Genomic DNA, 20646 nt, shown 5'->3' with positions numbered 1-20646 from the left:
AAAAACAACCAGTATCAACTTTACATTCATTGCCCTTATGAAGTCCAAGCGATCACTTGTTCATCACTCTGCTCTGAGACAGAACCAGCGTATTTACATGACCCCTCATCAGTTATTTTGGAATGAATTGCTTTTGTGTGGTTGTAACAGGTGACAATGATGCACGTCCATTCACCCACACCCTTCCTGCTCCATCTAGCTTTGGTGGGATACTCTATGTAAAGCATTATGCACTGAGGCTACATATTACATTCAGTAATAACCTGAAGCATTTTAAGAAATACCAGATTATGCATTCCCATCATTTTAAACCCTATGACAAAGAAACAAATGGAAAAAAGAAAGACTGGGTGAAACTATGCAGAAACCCCAAAATTCCATGGATTATAGCTTTTTCTGCACCTCAGAAATGTATTTCACTATCTAGAATCAGCACATAGCTTTAAAAGCCATTTTTTTCTGGAGCAACATATCCAAGTTGCAGAATATACTAGGGCAGTATAAGACCAGCGATACAACAATCCTCTAAGAATAATTGAGTATTTTAAAATATATGAATAAGAACAAAATAGGAGATATTTAAAATCTATGTTATTACATATATAGCATAACAGAATGGACTGGAAAGCAATATATTTTTTAACACATAGGGGCAAGTAAAACTGATCATACCACACATTCGGCAGATGTAGACATCAGTGAATACATCATTGTACTAAAGGAAGCCTTGTCAGCTATAGCTGTCATTGTTTCTGTGCTTGCCAGAAGAGTTTGTGTTTCCACAGGCTCTGAAGAGGCAGGCAGAGCCATTCCACCTCTAGAATGAGATAAATCTATTATAGTTCTGGTCTGCAGTTCTGTGGGCTCTGTTAAACTGAAATAAGGTTTCATGGTTTTCTGTGTTGGGATTTTGGACCAATCTGATGTTGTTATATCCGGGACTCCAGAAAGAGAGAGATTTTTTACTGAGGTTGTATTTCTTGAAAAACGCGAACTCTGAACTGCAGATACTGTCAAATGAGGCAGGGAAGATTTCTCAGTTGTGGTTGACTTTGTCTTGGTAACATTTCTTTGCTCATGTGAAGTCTGACCACTTTCTAAAATATCCACAGTTCTTTCAAATGAGGTTGTGTATTTAACTTCTGAAGCTGTAAATGAGGTACTCTTTGTCTGTGATAATGGAATTGTAGTACCAGTTGTTTTAATGATCATCATTTTCGGAGTTTCTTTACTGCTCTGTGAAGCTTGAGTCACTGCAGATGTAAAGAAAGATTTGTCTGACACATGCATGGGTGTTTCTATGGTGGTAGGAACTGAAGCTGAAGTCATATAAAACTCCAAATCAGCAACAAAAGAATCAGTGGTTTTTGTAGTAATCCTAGAGGCTACAGTAGTGCCAGAAGCAACTAATAAACTGGCTGAAGAGCTAGGTGGTATTTTTTCAAAAATATAAGGTGCTTTTAAAGATGTAGCATTCACTGTTGTGTTCGTGATCATTGGTGTAGTGGATTGAGTGATGATTCCAGCTGATATGGCTGATGTTGTTCCATCTTCTTCTGAAGAACTTACTGAAGAACTCTGTTTTCCTAGAGAAACAGTAGAGATATGAGTGGTCTTAGGAGGAGGTGAAGACATAGAGACCCTACTGGACTGGCTTGCTAAAGTGGCTTCAGGAGTTGTAGGCATTAGTAAAGAGGGCATTACAGTGGATGTTTTTAGTGTTTTATCTGCTGAAAGGCTAGTAGAAGGGCTTATGTTTAAAGTGAATGTAGAAAAATCTACAGAAGTTGCAAAGTCTATAACTGGACTTTTGGAGGTTCCTTGTGTATCTAGAGATGAAACTGATGTTTGGGTAGCAGTTATATTTTGTGTTAACATTGATGTCCTACTGGCTATGGGAATCAATGAAGCACTTGTAGTATGAGATGTCACACAAGATGGTACTGATGTTGATAACAAGATTGTAAATAAAGATGATGACCTTGTAAGAGAAGGATCTTTAGGAATGAAAGTGCCTGAACTTTGTGCCACAGGGTCAGTTTTCAATTCTGTATGTGAACTGCTTGGGTACTCTGTAATTTCTGAAGTGGTTATTAATGTAGTGTTCAGAGGTAATACCAATGGCCTAAGAGGGAAGACTGTAGACATAATGGATTTCATTGGCTTTTTAGAAATGGATGACACTAAAAAGGAATCAGTGTGCATTATGTATTTATTTTCTGTTGAGGCTTTACTTGCTATAGACATATCAGAGACTGTTGGATTGGCTAGAAGAGTGGAAGCAGCAGAAGACACTTTATAAAGACTTTTGGAGGCAACAGTGACATCTGCCATAGCTTTGGGCTTCAGGGAGGTAATCAGAGAACGCACTGGTATAGATACTGTCCGTGTTACAGAAGGACTTGAAGACGTGTTTATAGGGATTTGAGAAATGACTTGAGGTGAAGATACAGTCATTATGGGCAAAGCAGCAGAAAAACTGCCTTTTACTAATGGAGATGTCTGCTTGGGAACAGTCACTGAAATTTCCACTGAAGATAAAAATGGCTTTGGAGAAAACCTAGCTAAAGAACTTGCATTTAATGACAACAGAGAAGTTTTAGACAAGGGTTTTGCTGTTTCAAAATCTGAAACTGTGATTAATTGAGGAAAACTTGTCTCAAAGCTAGCAAATCTAGTAGTCATAGGAATTTGAGGAGCAGTTGAAGTCAGTGCAGAAATGGGTGTTGGGTGAACTGCAGTTTGACCAATGCCAGACCTAGTTCTAACCGACAAAGTAGATATAGGAGAAGTAGATGTGCTTAGTGTCAACCGTGAACCTAGAAGAAATACAGGTCTTGTGAAAGTTGCTCTGCCAGCCAGCAAAGCAGACAAAGACACTTCAGAGGATGCTGCTGCTCCCTTAGAATGACTTACTGAAGGACTCCCACTCTTCCCAATCCCTGCAGGCAGCTCAGAAGTGACAAAAGATGGCTTGGAGGTTAAAGTTGTTAATGCTGAGGTAGGGGGAACAGTTTCTAGCTGAGTGGTTGATGTTTCAAGTGGAAAGGGAACTACCACTAGGGAAATGGGTGTTAATAACGCAGAATGTGTTGGAATAGGACTTGCATTGAGCAGGGTTGTTGGAGTTGCTATTGTAATGGGTAAAGTTATAGATGCAGTAGAACTGACAGTACGTGATGTGACTGCTGAGGCTTGAAGAGCCGTTGGAAAATCTGTTGAAGAGTTGAGTTTGGAAAGGACAGTAGGGCTGGCTGTGCTGTGAAGTACATCAGAAGGCTCCACTGTACTTGGTAATGAAAATGTTGAATAGGTGGCTGCATTAGATGCTTCCAATGAATAAAAGTCTGTAATGGATGGTCCCGACATATTCATTCCCCTTAAAGTTGTGTTTGCCTTCATGGTTATTTTGTCTGTCACACCAGTATGAGTTGCCTCAGTCCCTGAAGTAACAAATAAAGGAGGTGTCTGAGGAAATCTCTGTGTGGTAGCACCCGTGAGAGAGATTAATAATGAAGGTTTTGTTCCAATTGCTGATTCTGTAGGTGTCACAGGTATGCCTAAAAGGAAAAATGCATGTTTCATTGTCTTTTATGGATTATTGGTAAAGCAAAATAGCAACATCTATCTCTACTCATGTTCCATTTAAATATTAGCAAATCAGAGCATCATTTTTCTGAGAATATAGATAACTTGCCAATGGTTCCAGGTTGCCTGATGACTTTGAGGAACTCAATTGACTCAAGGAATTTTTCTGAGAATATAGATAACTTGCCAATGGTTCCAGGTTGCCTGATGACTTTGAGGAACTCAATTGACTCAAGGAATTTTCTCATTTTCTTTGCAAATGAAGTAGCTAATTTTTTATTATTAGTGAAAACCTTGATTTTGCAGAGCAGTTTTGAAGCAACAAGGTAATTTCATGGAAAATTCAGTAAATCCAAAATAATAAAATATTTGGAATAAATATATCTTCGGACGGTAGTATACTATATGAGATAACTTTGTACTAGCAAATATCAAGAATAATGTATTATTTGATTCAAAACTTGTAAAATAAAATAAGAGACAGTATTAAAATGTAATTGTTATGTTAAAAGAATACTGTATCCCCAAAATAAGCAAATAATGTGGTATCTTCACACACCAGAAGTTATGAAATAGATGCACTGAATTTGTTAGTGGTGGCTCATCAACTGAAAAGTCTGAACTTTTTGCCACAGCAGTATTTCTTCCATTTGGGATCTTTCTCATATACATATGATATACTAGCAGTATATTCAAATATAGTTGTGATGAGTATGACATCATCACAAAAGGTTAAATTTAACACACTATTAGAGAAATGAAAGAATTCAACTTTAGATATGGCTTGTTTGGAAGTAGGAGATGTATTTTGGATGACTGGGAATGGAGTCTATGTCCCAGAGAGATATTCTTCAACAGAAAGATGTTCTGGTAAAGCATTTAATAAAAAAAAACGACAATGTACATTTGATTAAAAACTTTCCTGGGATCTCTAGAGTGATTTATAAGATTAGGCCAATATAATAAAATATACTTACAGTCTTCTGGATAAACACATTTAAGTGTCACCTCATCAAGGATCATGTTTTTGGGACAGTATGGCAAGCATCCTTCAACCCTTTAAAATATTGTATAGTTAATTCTAAAGCCACAGTAGAAATATAAATTAATTTTAAACTATTTTACTTTGGCAAAATGAAACATTTGAATGTCTTCCCCATCAGAGTTCTGAGAACTTTCCAGTGTAATGGTGAACACAGAATTTTGAGGCATTTTAAGGTCAAAAAGACACTGAACAGCACAATTCTGTTTCTAAATTGTTAATAATCAATTCTTTTGCGTAGGCTGACGAACATGATAGCTTTGGACCATCCTCTCCCACAACCAGGTGGAAGTTCAGATCCCTAAGCAGAAAGGTTTTCCATAGGATGAAGAACTTCTCTACAAGACCGCTGTTTTACCCAGGTATGTTCATTTGAGACATTGAAATATTTAGACTGACTCCATAGAAAGTCTCATTCTTGTGCACTTTCAGCATAGGAGAGTGCAGACAAGTCCATATATTCCCGTATTTTTTCATTTTGGAGGGATTTTTAATAAGGAAATCATGACATTAACGACCAGTGTGTCCATATGGAAAAAGACAAGAATACCAACAGAGAAAATCAGTAATATTAGCAATATTCCTAATCATAAACTGCATATGCCTAGGGAGGTAGTCTGAAATTCAAAATATCATTTCTTTTCCACCAGATTTTGTGCCTTCAGTTTTTAGGCATTTTTCCTTTTAGTTTGTTGTGGTTCCGTAGATGCCAGGGGGGATCCGTGGAGACAGGAAATCTTGTGACTAAGTACCAAGATAACATCAGCCGTGAGAAATCCCTTCCGTCATGCCAATGACCATCTCTTAGTCTAAAGTTCCCTTCTCTTACGGGAGAGGGCGTAGTCCCCCCTTACTATTCCCACAGTTGTTGATCTCTGTCTTGTAAACACCAGAAAGATGTAGTCATTTATGGCATCGTGGGATGCTGGTTTAGGATGTGAATATAAATCCATAGGAGGGAATAGCCTTCATTTAATTTAAAAGATTTCTACTTAACCACGACCAGAAGCTAATCCCTTGGGCTAAATACAAACCCTCTTATTCTTGTGTTGAAAGATGGCATGTAAACAGGATTATATATCATGGGATATACCATGGGAAACGAGAGGCTTGTTACAAATGTTTTCACATGACTCATGAGAGTTGCTCACAAGAGTGATACTGAAATCTGGATGAGTAAAAATGAATGGATATTGCAGCTGCAGTAATTTTCAGAAAGCATGTGGTATGCATATTACAAAAAAAAAATGTGGTAGCAATACAAGCTTAATTTTACTTACGGAGGAAGGAATTTACATGCTATTCCTTCAGGATCACTACAAGTTTTAACACAAGGATTAGCACAAGATTCATATCGCCATTCACACATCCTTCTATAAGGCACAGATGCACTGAGTTCTGAGAAAGAAGGAAAAGATATTATTTATTGATTGTGTAGTCAATAAACTATAAATTTATAGTTTTTTCTATAATGTACATTGGGATTTCCAGAAAAATGAAAAAATGAACACCAAGTAGAGAAATTCTTGAGAACTTTCAAATAGGTGAGATTTTGTTAATTTTCAATTTCAGGTATTTTAAATTCAATCAAGCTAAAAGACACTGATGCTTCAAAGACACAAACAGCTACTCACTTTTACAATATATTCTGTTTAAAAATCTTAAAAATCAGTTGCACATAGTGAAGGTACTGTTGGTTGCAGAAGCAATACAGTTACCTCATTCATTTAAAAGAATAGATATCTATAGCTCACTAACAAGACATTAACATGCATCTTTTTGTGACATGTCACGTTCATTTTGAAAGAGTGAAACAATGAAAATGTAGTTCAAAGATGAAGTGATCATCATATCTGCAAAAATTAGAAAATAATAGCACTTGGAGGCAGAATGGAAGACAAAGACAAAATACTAATTAAAAATGGGATAAAAAATATTTGTTACTATTGCTGATGAAAGACAAGTGCTCTGAAGGCAAGCAGAAAAAAACATACTTATCCCTGAGGATTATGCAAAATTTACCTTCAATACTAAAGCTACTCAAACGTTTGAATTCTTCCGAATCATCGTACTTTGCCACTTTAACACCAGATGAGGTGAGAATGATGAAAAAGCCTTTTTTACTGTGCAGTTCGAAGGCGCTGAGCCCTGGACTCCAGAGGCCCTGGTGGTGGAAGAAGGTGGCTTGTCTCCTAAAGGAGGCACTCGCCTGCCACTGTTCCAACCCAACGGTTTCATTGTCATGTACATACAGAAAGTAGTTTGGTCTTTCAGCAGATTCAAGGGAAACAAGAGAGAGAGCTTCCACAGAAGAAAAAAAATATTAATAGTAAGATTTTCACAGAAAACAACTTAAAAGTGAGATTAAAATCTATATATTGGCTGTTAAGTGGCTCCTTTTAAACAACTGCTTTTCACAAAAAAATATTTCCGTTTTATGTAACACAAAAAAAAGTTAGAAATGCAGGGTCTAAAGGAGATTTCAGATGATCACATAATCCAGAGCCACCAGAGAGCTAATCAGTTAGATCAAAACTACATTCAGCCTACTGCTACCGGACTTTGAAATGGTTCATAAGCAGTCTCAAACTGGGACTTGCTCAAATTGGGATTTTTTCATTTTTTTATGAAGACTGACTTCATATTTGGTTTTCATCTTGAATAAAATCTTGAAATGTCTTTAACCTAGATTAATACTATCTCATTCCTCACAGATACGAAAACTACGCGTGTACCGCACAGATATAATGAATATTTTACTTCCACTTTACACTGGTTGGAGAATTGACAAGAATTAATTAATTCTTCTGTTCTATGTACTTTCTCATTTCAGAATCATATTTAAATACCTAATTTCTCCACTGCAAAATTGTCAACTGTTTGTGAATATAGTTTCAAATTTTACTGTGAAGACAGACCTTCTCTATGTTGATTTTTGAGGGTTTGGGGTTTTTTCAACAAATTAAATTCTGTGAGAAAGCAATGATAAAATCTGTATTGACTTAATTGGCACAAACCCAATGGAATGGGAAGGGAAGGGAAGGGAAGGGAAGGGAAGGGAAGGGAAGGGAAGGGAAGGGAAGGGAAGGGAAGGGAAGGGAAGGGAAGGGAAGGGAAGGGAAGGGAAGGGAAGGGAAGGGAAGGGAAGGGAAGGGAAGGGAAGGGAAGGGAAGGGAAGGGAAGGGAAATATATACAGAAGGAAAAATATTTAAACATATTTATTTTTGGTTGTATAGTTTGGATCAGTCTCTGATAAGTGAAAAATAGAGTTTAGGAATAGCTGTTCACCTAAGAAACTTCCTTCTACATTGTATGGAGAGAGCGCTCACTAACAATGCAGGAGACAGATTAGTTGTTCTAAGTTGCACATTTTATAGTCCACTGAAAGTCACAAAAAAAGAAAATATAAAGTAGAAGTAATTTTACTGGAGACAAAAATATCCTGCATTCACCTTCAGTGTTGATACTTGCTAGATACATGTGCAAAATTTCTCAGTTTCCAATTATACCAACTAATTAATTTTTTTCACAAAGGAATTCTATTCACTTGTATTTTGCAATATTTATAAAACAATCTTTGAAAAGGCAGCTTTAAAGCTGGCAGAGAGTTTTTCCAATATTTAAAAAAAAAAATTTAAAAAATCAGTATTCCTCCTCAGTTTTGAAATTGGCCACTTCATCCTCACTTATTCCAATAACTAAAAATTTCTAGACTATTTTAGAAGATTTAGAAGATGCAGCAAAAATCATTCATATAGTTTGAAAAATATATATTGCCATTAGAAAAATTGTTGAGAACACTTACATAAATCTTTATCTTTGAAAAGACCTGGAGTTATCATGAAACTGAAAAATACATTTCCATATGCTCCAGTTCTAGGCAGGGCAAATATCCTTCTACTGGATACGTTAGCTCCTATAATCGTGTCATTCTCTCCATAACTTGCCAAAATATATGGTCCTTCACCAAGACCTAAGGGAAGAAAAATCAAATAGAAAAAAAAATCCTCCTTGCATAACATACAAAACTTAAGTCTTAGTTGACATAACATAAATTAAAATTTTAAAATAAATGAAAGATTTCACCATACCTGGAATCAAAGACATTTGGAACTACAGCTCAATGCCTCAAGGTATTATGCTGGAGTAGGTCTGTATCTATCTGTTCAATGTACTCCCTTATTCTTTGCATGCTGCCCAGAATACAACAGATACAAAGTGAGCACAAAAAAGTGTGGGTAGCTATCCCCACAAAATGACCTGTACAAGAAAGCAATCTGGGCTGCTTTTTTATGGTATTTAGTCTTTTACATATCCTTATTTCTATACTTTGAAAGATCAACAGAGCAACTTCAATATTATTCCCCCAAAAGACACTGAAGCTACTCTAAGATCTACAAGGCAATTCCCCCCCAAAAAACAGATTTCAAATTATAAGGCTGTAATTCAACTTTTGGCAGCAATATTGCTTAAGCAGTTGTCTGCTTCATCCTCTCCCACAAACCACTTGCTTCTGCTGCCCTACTACCCATTTATTATGCCATCCAAAGTGCTTCAGCAGTGAAGTGATCCAGCTGAAAAATAACCAGCTAATTTTTCCAGTCTGGTTCACCACATAGTAATTCAAAATCTCATGCTAATATAACAGTGACGACAGCTTCAGCTGGTACCACTGCCAAAACGATGCTGGCCTAATCATGCCCCACAGCAAACCCCTCGAGTTATTTCTGCTGGGCTGGAAAGGCTCACAGGGATACATCCAGATACAGCAGCATCCGTCTTTGTCACTATATCCCACTGAAAGAACCAAGAGCAGCATACTTCTAAAACCTCACCTTGTGAGTAATAAACAAAATGTGTAAGTTTTGTGAAAGCTTTTAATCCTTACAGTGAAAAGACTGAACCCCTTTCCCAGCCTAAGACAGCTCCTTTCAAATATGACTCTTCCAAGAGGGAAGGAATTCTCATAACAGTGAGATTTGGCTCAGCTAGAAGTTAAACACCATTTCTGAAGAAAACTGCATGAAAATAACCACTGTTTTTATATGGAAACTATGTTGGAGCTCATATGCACATGAAGCCCACAAACTTGCCACAAAATGACCACTTTTAAAGAAGTGGCGAGGCAATTTATCCTAAAAAGCCTCTTTATTCTAAATCATTGAATGTTTATCCCTACATATTAACAGACATTTTGCCTATGACTTGAGCAAAAGCAGGAGTGAGCTGTAGTTGATAAAGTTTCCATAAAGATTCAACAGTTTGACATCCTGCAGAACAAAAAAGAATCAGAGGAGGAGCCATCCTATGTTCCAAAAGGTGTTTTGCTGGCACTTGGTGGTGGAAACATGCATAACACCATCCTTGATTTTAACCCTGGTAGGCAGCTAAGCACCACACAGCCGCTCGCTCACTCCCCACCCCCAAGAGAATCAGAGGGGAAGAACTGAAAAAACTCCTGGGTTGAGATAAAGACAGTTTAGTAAGTTTTGGGGGAAAAAAAAAGAAAAAGAAACAAAGGAAAACAAAACCAAGAAAAGTGATGCAAAAAACCCCCATTGCTCACCGCCAGCTGACCGATGCCCAGCTGGACCCCGAGCAACGGCAGCCCCAGCAAACTCCCCTGCCCCAGCCCTCCCCACTGGTTTTTATTGCTGAGCATGGCATCATATGTTCTACAATATCCCTTTGGTCAGTTGGGGTCAGCTGTCCCAGCTGTGTCCCCTCTCAACATCTTGTGCACCCCCAGCCTACTCGCTGGTGGGGTGGGGTGAGAAGGAGAAGAGGCCTTGACGCTGTGTAAGCAGTAGCTAAAACATGGGTGTGTTATCAACAGTGTTTTCATCACAAAACCAAAATATATCACCATACTAACTATGTGAAGAAAATTAACTCTATCCAAGCCAAAACCAGTACACCTTACTACTTTTAAAATAAGACAAAATTCCATATTGCAAAGAAATAATGGAAAGTCAGCTATACCTAGCAAGATCTACATGCTACTACTGTACTGGGCCAGACTCCTTGGAGGAGAAAAAAATCATCTACTATATCATGCTCATTATAGGATGCAAGTCAATAAAAAAGATATGTCAAAAGTCACATTAGTATCATTGCATTTAGTCAAGTTTCCCTTCCTTTTCAGTATCTTGCTCCCTACAAAGGACATGCGCAGTATCCAAATATAAGAGGGATGTCACAGGAATTAAGTTTGTTAAATGAATACCACTCTTATTCTAGGGAAGTGTTCTTTACAGTACAATACTTGTGAGACTTGTGCATAAAATCCTGTAACCTATCAATTTCAAAATATAATAGGTCCCAGTTCTTAAATTTACAGTACAAGCACAAACTAACATCCTTCTAGAGCTTCTCCCTGACTGCCAAGATATGCTGCATTAATCCACCCCCACATTGAATATAATGAGGTTATTAATTGAGACATTAGGGATTACTAAGATCATTGAACACAGCTGGGCCACTGACCTTCACCCATTAAAAACAGAGGCAATGTTAAAACTACATACACCAAGTCAAAGAAAAAGCCCATCGATTAATTCAATTGAGTTTTTAATTGAACGAGAGCAATCTCTTTTATATGTCAATGAAAGAAGGAAAAATAAAACAAAGCAAGCCACTTCAGAATGAAAACCTAGAAGATAATTGCATAATGTGACAAATGTTCATAAAATTTATAAGGCTTTTTTATTTTTTCCCCAAAATCATACCAAATTAATTATTATTCTGATTAATCTTAACTCAGTATCATCAGAGATGCATTATATACATGCCGTTCATTTTTGGAGAAAAGGACTTGAATTTCCCTGTGCCAAAGGCAATTAAGTTCAGTGAGGTGAAAATTCAAATGGTAATAATTGTGTATAACCTTCTAAGATGCACACTAATGTGTCACTATTTTAATTCCTTACTAAAGTAGGATTGTCTGTTTGTGTTTATATAGGACAAATCTCAAGTAATACATGAGATATTGCACAGAAAAACAGTATTTTAGATATCCATAGCAGAACAAGAGGGAAGAAAAAGTCAGTATAATGACATAATGATATTAAATAGACAAGGAATATGTCGCAAAATGACATACAATACTCCAGGCTACTCATACAAGTCACCTCTCCTTTCTAATGGATTTGAAGGTCTGGTGAGCTCAAGGGATTGTGACTATGCAATCCTACCCTAGGGAATGGGGAGAATGGAAAAGAGATAACCTCCAACACTGCTGCAGCTGACAGAGATTCTTCTCCGCACAAGCTACGAAGGGTTTTATTTGCAGTGTGCACTGAATCGTGTTTCATCTGAGACACCAGATGTGTTGTTTTGCTTACAGCTACGATGTTTGTTTCCATGCCACCACTGTTCCTGGACATAGAGCAGAAAGGCCCATGGGGACTTGCTTTGCTAACTTGCTGAGCTCATTAAACTCACATACCCAAATCAGGAGTTAAAAAAAAAAAAAAAAAAAATTCCTTCTAACCTGTGAAAGAGAGAAATTACCAAACTAGATTTTCTTCCAGGGTTAGTCTGAGTGAACTAATACAAGAAAAGTATGTCTTGGGTGTTTGTTTTTAACAGAGAAGCAAAATAAGTGAGGGGGGGAGAGATAAATATCTCAAAATAGTGTCATACGGAAAGAAGGATGATAGAATAGTACATCAAAGATGCCTTCTGTATTTCAGAGTGGTCCATGTGGGGAATTATCTGAAACTAAATGCTTTATAAAAATAGATTCCATTTTGGAACCAGGGAGTACAGATTTGTTTCTAGCACATAGCTAGCTGGTATGCTAGAAAACATGAAAAGTGTATTCAGCAAGGTAGATAAATATGAGGATGAATCAAAGACAGTAATATCAAATACTGCATACCTTGATTGTAATATTCGCAGTCATAAGCTAAAAGAAAAGAAAACAAGCACATTATTATTACAAAGTAACAGCAGAATCTATGCATATCTGCATCCTAAAAATGTAAAATCCACTTTCATCAGAGGAAGTTTTATTTCCTATAATGTATTTCAATCAGTGACTTTATTTCCTCAGGCTTTTATTCAGTGACATACAGCTACAAATAGATGTGCCAGGACAGCACACCTGAAGCATGAATTATTCTACAGCTGAGAACCCTTCTTGCTGTCAATGAAAAGTAGAATGGACTGAATCTCTTTGCAGCCCTACACAGAACACTGGACATACCCCAGATCTGGTATACCGGTACCTTTCCAACAGTCTCTGCATTGGCACACCCTGAGCACAGCCAGTCCTCTTCAGTAAGACAGCAAATTTGTGTGTATAAGACTAACAGCTAACACACAGACAGTTTGAAAAATGGGAAGAAGCACATTTATTGTCCACCTGCTTCTGTCGTATTTGTATTATTGGGCAGCAAAAGGCCAAAGATGCCTCAAAGATGAGCTCTGGTGCAAGGCCAGCCCAGGTACATACCACAGAGCGAAGGAGATCGCCAGTGAATCGCTGCTCCTTGCTGGCAGCATTTATGGGCATAAGCTGCGATACTGGTACACAAGCACTCACAGTCCCCACCGAGATTACAGTTGCACGTATCTGTGTGACAATTTTTGACAAAAGAAGTCACATCGATCTGGTGGGGGGAAAAAAGAAAAAAAAAAATAAGAGGGCTGGTGACTTAATTGCATGAGCTGTACAAATTCCTGTTGCACCATTTTCAGCAGGAGTGCTACCTCTGGACTGACTGAAAGAATTTAACACAAAAATAAGGCATTTTCTAAGGTTTGGGTACATTCCTATACAAAAAGCACACTTCGAATGATCAGCTTGTACCTATGTTACAGGCCAAGAGATAATTTCATTCAGTGACTATGAACAAGTATGTCTGTCCACACACTTGCTGTTCATCGATTTTGCAGAGTATATTGAAGCTGGCAGTTCTGTGTTTTTATAAGGCAAATACTGCCATCTGTAGTCATCCTGTCAGTTTTGCATGAACAACAAAATCAGAGCTGCAGCTCTGATTATCAAGTAATTAAAGTAATAATTTGTAGAGGGGATTTTGGTCAGCGAAAGAAAGCTTGAGCACACTAGTGACATTTTGCAGAAAAATGTTTCTGCACTTATCAAGATTTTAATATACTTTGCCCACAAACCTTCATTAGATCAGAAATCCACTTCCCCACTCTAAAATCCCATCATGTTATTTTATGGGTTTACATGGTACGTTATTTCCTGTATTTTAATCATCTTTTTTGTAATGTTGAGCACTGTTTCCAAAACAGTGTTCTTACTTAACACACGGAATGTTTAAAGCAATGCTTTCCTTCAGTTTAGACTCATTTTTAGACTCTGGTCTAGCTTAGTTGTAGAGCACTCAAATGGCACATGTCAGATTACAGAAATACCATCACAGTAACAAAGCAGCACTCATCTAACATGGAGACAGTTTCTCAGCTGGCAGTTGCTAGAAGGTGGCAGGGATATGAAGACTGTTTCTCTGCCTTCAGTGAAGAGAGATGCCATTTTGCTTTCATTCTTTTTCTTATTTTGAAAACAGGGATACCACGGGGCGGGGGGGGACGGGACAGGGGGACGGGGCGGGGGACATGAGCATTAGTTCCATTTAAAATGGCTGTCATAGCTTTGCAGGAACCACCAAACAGCAGATTGGCTCCAAAGAGCTCAACCTGTCTCTCATGTCTGCAGGACAGCATCTCTCCATGGGTCAGCAACATCCTGCTGTTATGACAAACTGGGAGCCTAGGGTCAAAGCTCCTGCTGAGTTCAGGAGTTATGAGGAATTGAGGAAGACCTTTTTTTCTGTGAGATGTCAAGGCTCCTCAGTCCCCGCTGAGTTCAGTGCTCAAGCCAGGCAACTGCAATCCGTCAGTCACTGCCAGCCAGAGATGCAAGATTTCGTCTCCTTGAAAACGGGGTTTTCCAGCCTCAGCTGAACTCTGAGGCTGCCTGTCCCACGGGCAGGAGCTTGCCTCCATGCACAGCAGGATCCTCCACCACCCGCACAGCAGGAGCGACTGTAAGAGCGCTGCTCCAAGCACATCCTGAAACCCACATCGACACTTTCTGTTCCTTCCATGCCCCCAGTGTCAGCCTCTGCTTGGGCTTTTTCCTTGGCACCCAGTTCCCCACCCGTGCAGCCAGCCGCAGGTATCCTTGATAGGAGGTCACTTTACATTCCATTTGTAAGAGCTGTATTTTCACATACTGATGAATAGGTTGTAAAAACACCTGAAAGATGTTTGCTTTACAGGCTGTCCCATACAGGATAGATATGTGCATGTGAAAATACTTGAATACTAATTAAATGACATGTTTTGCCCCTGACATGCATCTTTTAACATAATTATGCTATTTTTTTTGCATAATGTTTGCAAATTTTAATCACAACATGGATAAGATATAGAAAATGAATGTTCAAGATAAAACATCTTTCTTTATGAGTTATTATAATACAGCTCCTTAAAAACTCTCAGAAGTTCCCTTTTTATTTATTACTTTCCACTTTGAAAATACACTCATCACTATGTTCTCAGGCACATGCTCAAAAAATTCTTTACATAGTAACTAAAGTCAACAGTAATAAATCTCTCGGGTTAAGCTACTGCAACCTCCTCCTCAGGCAAATTCCTAACCATGTTGATATCAAACTTCAGTCCTGAAAGTCAGGAGGTTCAGCTGGGACATCTAATGATCTCATTTAGTATTAATAGTCATAAAGAAAATAAGAGACTGAAATGAAATGTCGTAGTGGTTCTTGCTTGCACAGGTATAAAGAAGCACCTTCGATAACTAAATACCTTTGGGAGGCTAAAATCTGAAATAAGGAGAAATGTACAGAGCATGTCTTGTGTTGATAAAGGGTGGACTAAAATGGAATAAAAGATTCCCACACAAGCTATTGTTGTCCCCATCTTGTCTAGACTGAACTTAAGGACGTTGTTGTAACTCAAGTCCCAGGCTCAGCCAGGTATTGGGAAAACAATGACACCGTACCTCAGAGTTTTGACAAAAAGCAGAGGATGAGCTGTCAGCCAATTAAAAATACTAGTAGCTCTGAAGCTGAAATCTCATTTTCTCATATTTCTTTGTGTATTGAGCAGGACAGTTAGCAAAATAAAACCATTTGAGATAAGCTATAGGCACATTACACAAATGCTTATGTTAGAATCCTGCAATATATACAAAAGCCTTAAAAATTTAATTACCTATATAAATAAAAGATATAAATAAAACCTGAAGAGAACAGAACCTTGATTATCCAGTCTACTAACTCATGGCTCCCAGTTATCACTGTTATGTTTAGGCTCCAGTCTTGAAAGGAACAAGGAGCTCTGCACAAACATAGCCCACCCACAGAGAGATACTTGCCGGCCTCTACTCTGTATCCTCCACAGCATTCAGACTGAGGGGAATGGCAAGAAGAAATTAATTACTGGAATTTTAATATTTTCCTACATGAAAGCACATCTTGGATATTTAATAAACTTACCACATTGCGACAAGGTGCAAAAACATCACTGTATAAAATTGAGCATTCCTTTTTGGCATAAGGGAACTTGCTCTGATGTCCCTCACATGGTCTTAGTGTTTCATTTGGGCTCTTGCACTTAAAAACAAGCAAAAACACCACAAACATTTTATACGAAGGTATGTTTACCGTGGACTCGGGTACACTATAGTATTATATAATTCAATACCTGCATACTCAGAAAACAAAAATAAAGTTTAAATGCTATTTTCTTCATCTTCCCCTTTCCCTGATTTGTTGTTGTAATTGAAAACATTTGCACAAAAAAGAATCTTTGTGTTTTGTTCTGAAGTACTAAAATGTTCCTGCTGTCTGCTCAGCGCATAAAGACAAAATGTTTTCTTTGTGACACATTATAATCATTACCAGAGCAACCAACTGTAACATCACAAACAAATACATGGTCCAAATCCATCCCTGGTGGTTTTGCACTGACTTTAAATGGAGTCACACTACAAATGGCTTTAGCCCTGTGAGTTCAAATAAAGAAGCAGCGGTAGGAAGAGAGCAACCCATAAAAAAAGTCATCGTGATAACTCAAAAACGGCTGAGATAAAACTCCCTCTCTTAAAGTCTCTCTTCAAGAAGAAAAACAAACGAACAGAATAATACAACAAAATGACACTCAGCACAGAAAACACGAGTTCATCCAAAACCATACTCTCTTGGTGCAACAGGGAAGCCCAAGAGGGGGTAATGATGGATCTGTAGGCAGCATTGGGGTGTCCTGGTGCCTCAGCTGCAGTGCAGTCGCCTGCCTACACTGTCCTGTGCGGATGCTCGGATGCTGCCGTGGGGGGACATGCTGGCACCCCCTGGTGCCTCCGAAACCCTGGAAACACCCCACACTTCACAGTGCCAATGCAAGCATGTTTGCCAGTAGCAGAGTTGGGTTCTAGGCCTCCAGCTATCAAATACTCCTTTACAATATTTAGATTTTGCAGAAAAGATGACCAGGATGCATCTCTACAAAGGCCAAAGGTCCTTTCTGAAAAAATCCCTAATGCCTACTGCGGAGCCAGATGAAGTGTCAAGTCTGGCTGAGTGCAGGCTGCCTGCCAGGTCAATATTGAACTCAGATCCTGAGTGCGTTGGCAGCCACAGGGATTGGAAGATTATATGAGATTTTATAAAAATATGTATATGGCCACAAAAAGGCAAGTGCAAGTTTGGGCCACATAAGCAAAGGTCATAACATCCTAGAAGTTAATGTCCTATGCAAATGCTGCACTTTTTTAAAGCAGCCACTGAACTGATAATTTGAAAAAGAAAAATTTGTACACTTCATACAAAGTATTTACACATTTCTTTATGTACGACCTTCTAGATGAGCAGTATAACCACCAACACTACACATTTGCCTTGCTTGCTCACACAATTTAAACATTTTATGTAGAGCAAAATAGATCCAAAGGGAGATATTGAGGGAGAGAAGCCTCAAAATATGATACATGTTCTGCTTTGGAGTAAAGATTCTTTCACGAGGTGAGAGATGTTGGTTCAATTTCCTGCTGTGAGTCAAGGAAGGAACAGATTAAAAACTGGTTCTCACAGACATCCTAAGGGAGTGCTTTACTGCTTTTTCAGGAGGTTCACAAGGCTATAAAACCTTACATCTTCTCAGCACAAATTAATAAAATAACTATTCTCCTGTGTTATAAAGCACAGTTGCGGTCATCCACTCTCTACAGCCTCTTCCCTTCTCCTCAGAAATCAAGTTTCCATACTGGGTTGTGCCTGTTGCTGTTCTGAGCCTTTTCTGTCTCACCCCTCCACCACTGCTGCTTCATTGGTTTTTTCTCTGTTTACAAACTGCAACTAAAAAAAATCACCCATTCTTTTTTCAGTGTTCAGAAAGAAACTTTTTTCCAGACCTTTTTTCCCAGCGTTCAGATTCTGTTTACTTTCAATATCGTGATGCCTCCAACAGCAGAGAAATTACAATTGATTTTAAAATCAGGCTGAATCCAAAATAACAGAAGCAAGGTATCTTTGTAGAAAATCCAGACAGCTATGATAATTACCTTATATAGGGAAAAATATATTCTTCCATAAAGAGATTGTTTGGTTTTATTTAAATTCAGTATATGTTTGCTATGACATAAGACATTATTAAAACCTTTCACATCTACAGACATAAAAATTAAAATGTCCTCTTATACACTGACCATGAGTTTAGAAAACTCCTGTACATCATGTGCTTATAACATGTTCATTTATAAATTAAAATTATCATCCTTTTTTTCTAAAATTTTACTGGACATGGGACTTACCTGTCCTAATACCCAGCTGTCTCCAAACACCTGTGCATTTCTCACCTCCATGTTGTTTGATGTAGTCAGGTCATTTGAAGTATATTTGTCAAAATTTCCACACAAACCTGCCAGTTTACCCTAAAAGAGAAGAAGGATTTATTGATTTATTTATTTATTACACATACTGGCAGTCAATAATTGCTACAAATTACATGTGTGGAATAAAACTGTCTTAAACTAAAAAAGGTGAATGCAACTCTGACTTATACTTTGAAAATATCTGACACTCTGCTATGCTTACAGTTCCATATTGCAAATAACTTTTAACAGAAATTTCTGTTTTCCTTTTTTCTTCGTTTCCCAGAATCTGTTCTTACTGTCTGCCTGTAAAAAGGGACTGGAATCTAGTGATATTTTTTTCTGAAAGCTTAGGAGTTCATCCAGTCCAAAAGTCAAAAGTTCAGGTGAATTACCTCATGATTGTGAAGCCTGACTAGTTGTTGTCATTAAAACTTGCTGCTTCTAATTTTAGCTCACAATAGCAAGAACATTTGTAATAGCAGTTACAAAAGAGACAGCTGCAACTTTCTTATGTTGGGGCATGTGCTGCTGATGGAAAAAGTGTATATACATGCATACACATATACATACATAGAGACAAAGATATTTCTGCACAACAGTAAAATGTAGAGTTGGATTTCTAGGGTGCTGTGGCTCACTAATGAATTCTTTTTCCTTAAAGTCTGCTGCAGACATTATCTTACTGAACTGGAGCCTCCGGAAGAAACATTCATTGGAAACAGAAAGAGCTTCAAGTATTTGTGTCCCTGCCTGCAACCTGTAGAACTCAGCTCCCTGCTAGCTTACTCAAAAACAGAAGAAATTTTTTTCACTACGTGTATTGATGGCTGATACATCAGCTTGTATGTGAAGTAAACATTTTATGGCTATTGGGACAAAAGCCTATAATAATGTTGCTTTAAAACCAGATTAGATGGTCATTGTAACTTTGACTTACACTTCAAAAATCTGATACTGTATTCTAGCATAGAGTGCTTTCTTTTCTTTTACTGGAAAGAGCCCTCTCTCAATATGTGTGTTCATAGTTGAGACGAAGCAGGAATGTAATTATTGAATGTGCAGATAAGGTTACTCTGCCAGGACCCAAAGACTGAGTTGCAGAGACACCAAGGCAAGATGATGATGCAGGAATGGAACAGAGAAGAGCAACTGGCAAGAGAAGGAGCCTCATATTCTTCCCTGCATCATGGCTGAAGCCTGTCACAGTATACTTACTAGGTTTAAATGTCAGGTTTTGTCTAGATCCTTTCCTGTATCTTGTCTTCTTAATTTAAACCCAAAATGTGACTCCATCTGTTCATCTCAGCAGCCTCTACTACATCTCAGGGTGCAGTTCCATCATCAGCCTAATCCCATCTGTGCTACAAACCTGCTGTTTTCCATGTCGCTAGATATGGAAGCTTCTTTTCCATTGGCTTCAGCAATTATGAAAACATGCAGTGAACTGGGTAATTCAAAACAAACCCTCTCTTCCCACCCGCAAAGTAACTTTGAGTCAGAGCTGAATCACTGCATATCTGCAAGGTTGCAATGTGCGGAACAACAGAGTAAACATGCATGTAGGAACCACCCCTTCTCTTCAGGAGTCCAGCCATTAAGTCACATTTCTCAGTTTCTTCTTAGCTGCGAAATACTAGCACCTGAACACCATGATAAACAGCTGTATCACTGGGAAAGTTAGTCATGAAGGAAAGACAATCACAGTTATTCAATAAGAGATCACATTAGCAACACAGACAGCTGCACAAAATCTCAGGTTTTTATTTTGGCTCACCTTCCATCGAGGTCCAACTTTAACATGCATCATTGTCTTCCTATCCCACAGAATTGTAATGTCCTGTTCTGGAAAGTGTATCACAGTATAATATCCAGCCTTCCAAAGCTGATAGTTAGATTTGTTTTCCTGTCCCCTTAAGGTCTTCTGACAGAAATGAATATTTATTAAGATCTAATAAAGTAATTCTACCAAGGTATGCAGCCAATTAATAACAAAGTCTATACTGAAGAATACTTTATCTTTAGCATATAGCTGGATCAACAATATTACTAGAAATGTTGTTTAATACTTTGATATTTTGTCTTTTCAATCAGTCAAGTTTGCTTTGATTTTGTATTTTGGCTTCCCTTTCAAAACCAAGTGGAAAG

At 38.0% G+C, this 20646-nt stretch overlaps 1 protein-coding gene across 1 annotated transcript in view; it reads right to left on the bottom strand.

The window, feature by feature from the left end:
- The window catches only part of OTOGL (otogelin like), a 96923-nt gene that overhangs the window by 25756 nt on the left and 50521 nt on the right, over positions 1 to 20646 (bottom strand). The window contains exons 28-39 of the mRNA XM_075504264.1: positions 20276 to 20404; positions 18439 to 18558; positions 16127 to 16243; positions 13090 to 13246; positions 12514 to 12540; positions 8437 to 8604; positions 6653 to 6931; positions 5911 to 6028; positions 4566 to 4645; positions 3539 to 3560; positions 3256 to 3304; positions 20 to 34 (exon numbers count right to left, since the gene is read on the bottom strand). Coding sequence (XP_075360379.1) covers positions 20 to 34; positions 3256 to 3304; positions 3539 to 3560; positions 4566 to 4645; positions 5911 to 6028; positions 6653 to 6931; positions 8437 to 8604; positions 12514 to 12540; positions 13090 to 13246; positions 16127 to 16243; positions 18439 to 18558; positions 20276 to 20404 — 1281 coding nt within the window. The remainder of the gene's footprint in view (positions 1 to 19; positions 35 to 3255; positions 3305 to 3538; positions 3561 to 4565; positions 4646 to 5910; positions 6029 to 6652; positions 6932 to 8436; positions 8605 to 12513; positions 12541 to 13089; positions 13247 to 16126; positions 16244 to 18438; positions 18559 to 20275; positions 20405 to 20646) is intronic.

This window comes from Mycteria americana, chromosome 1, assembly GCF_035582795.1.
Source record: "Mycteria americana isolate JAX WOST 10 ecotype Jacksonville Zoo and Gardens chromosome 1, USCA_MyAme_1.0, whole genome shotgun sequence".
NCBI lineage: Eukaryota > Metazoa > Chordata > Aves > Ciconiiformes > Ciconiidae > Mycteria > Mycteria americana.
This window is presented reverse-complemented; position numbering and strand designations above follow the sequence as displayed.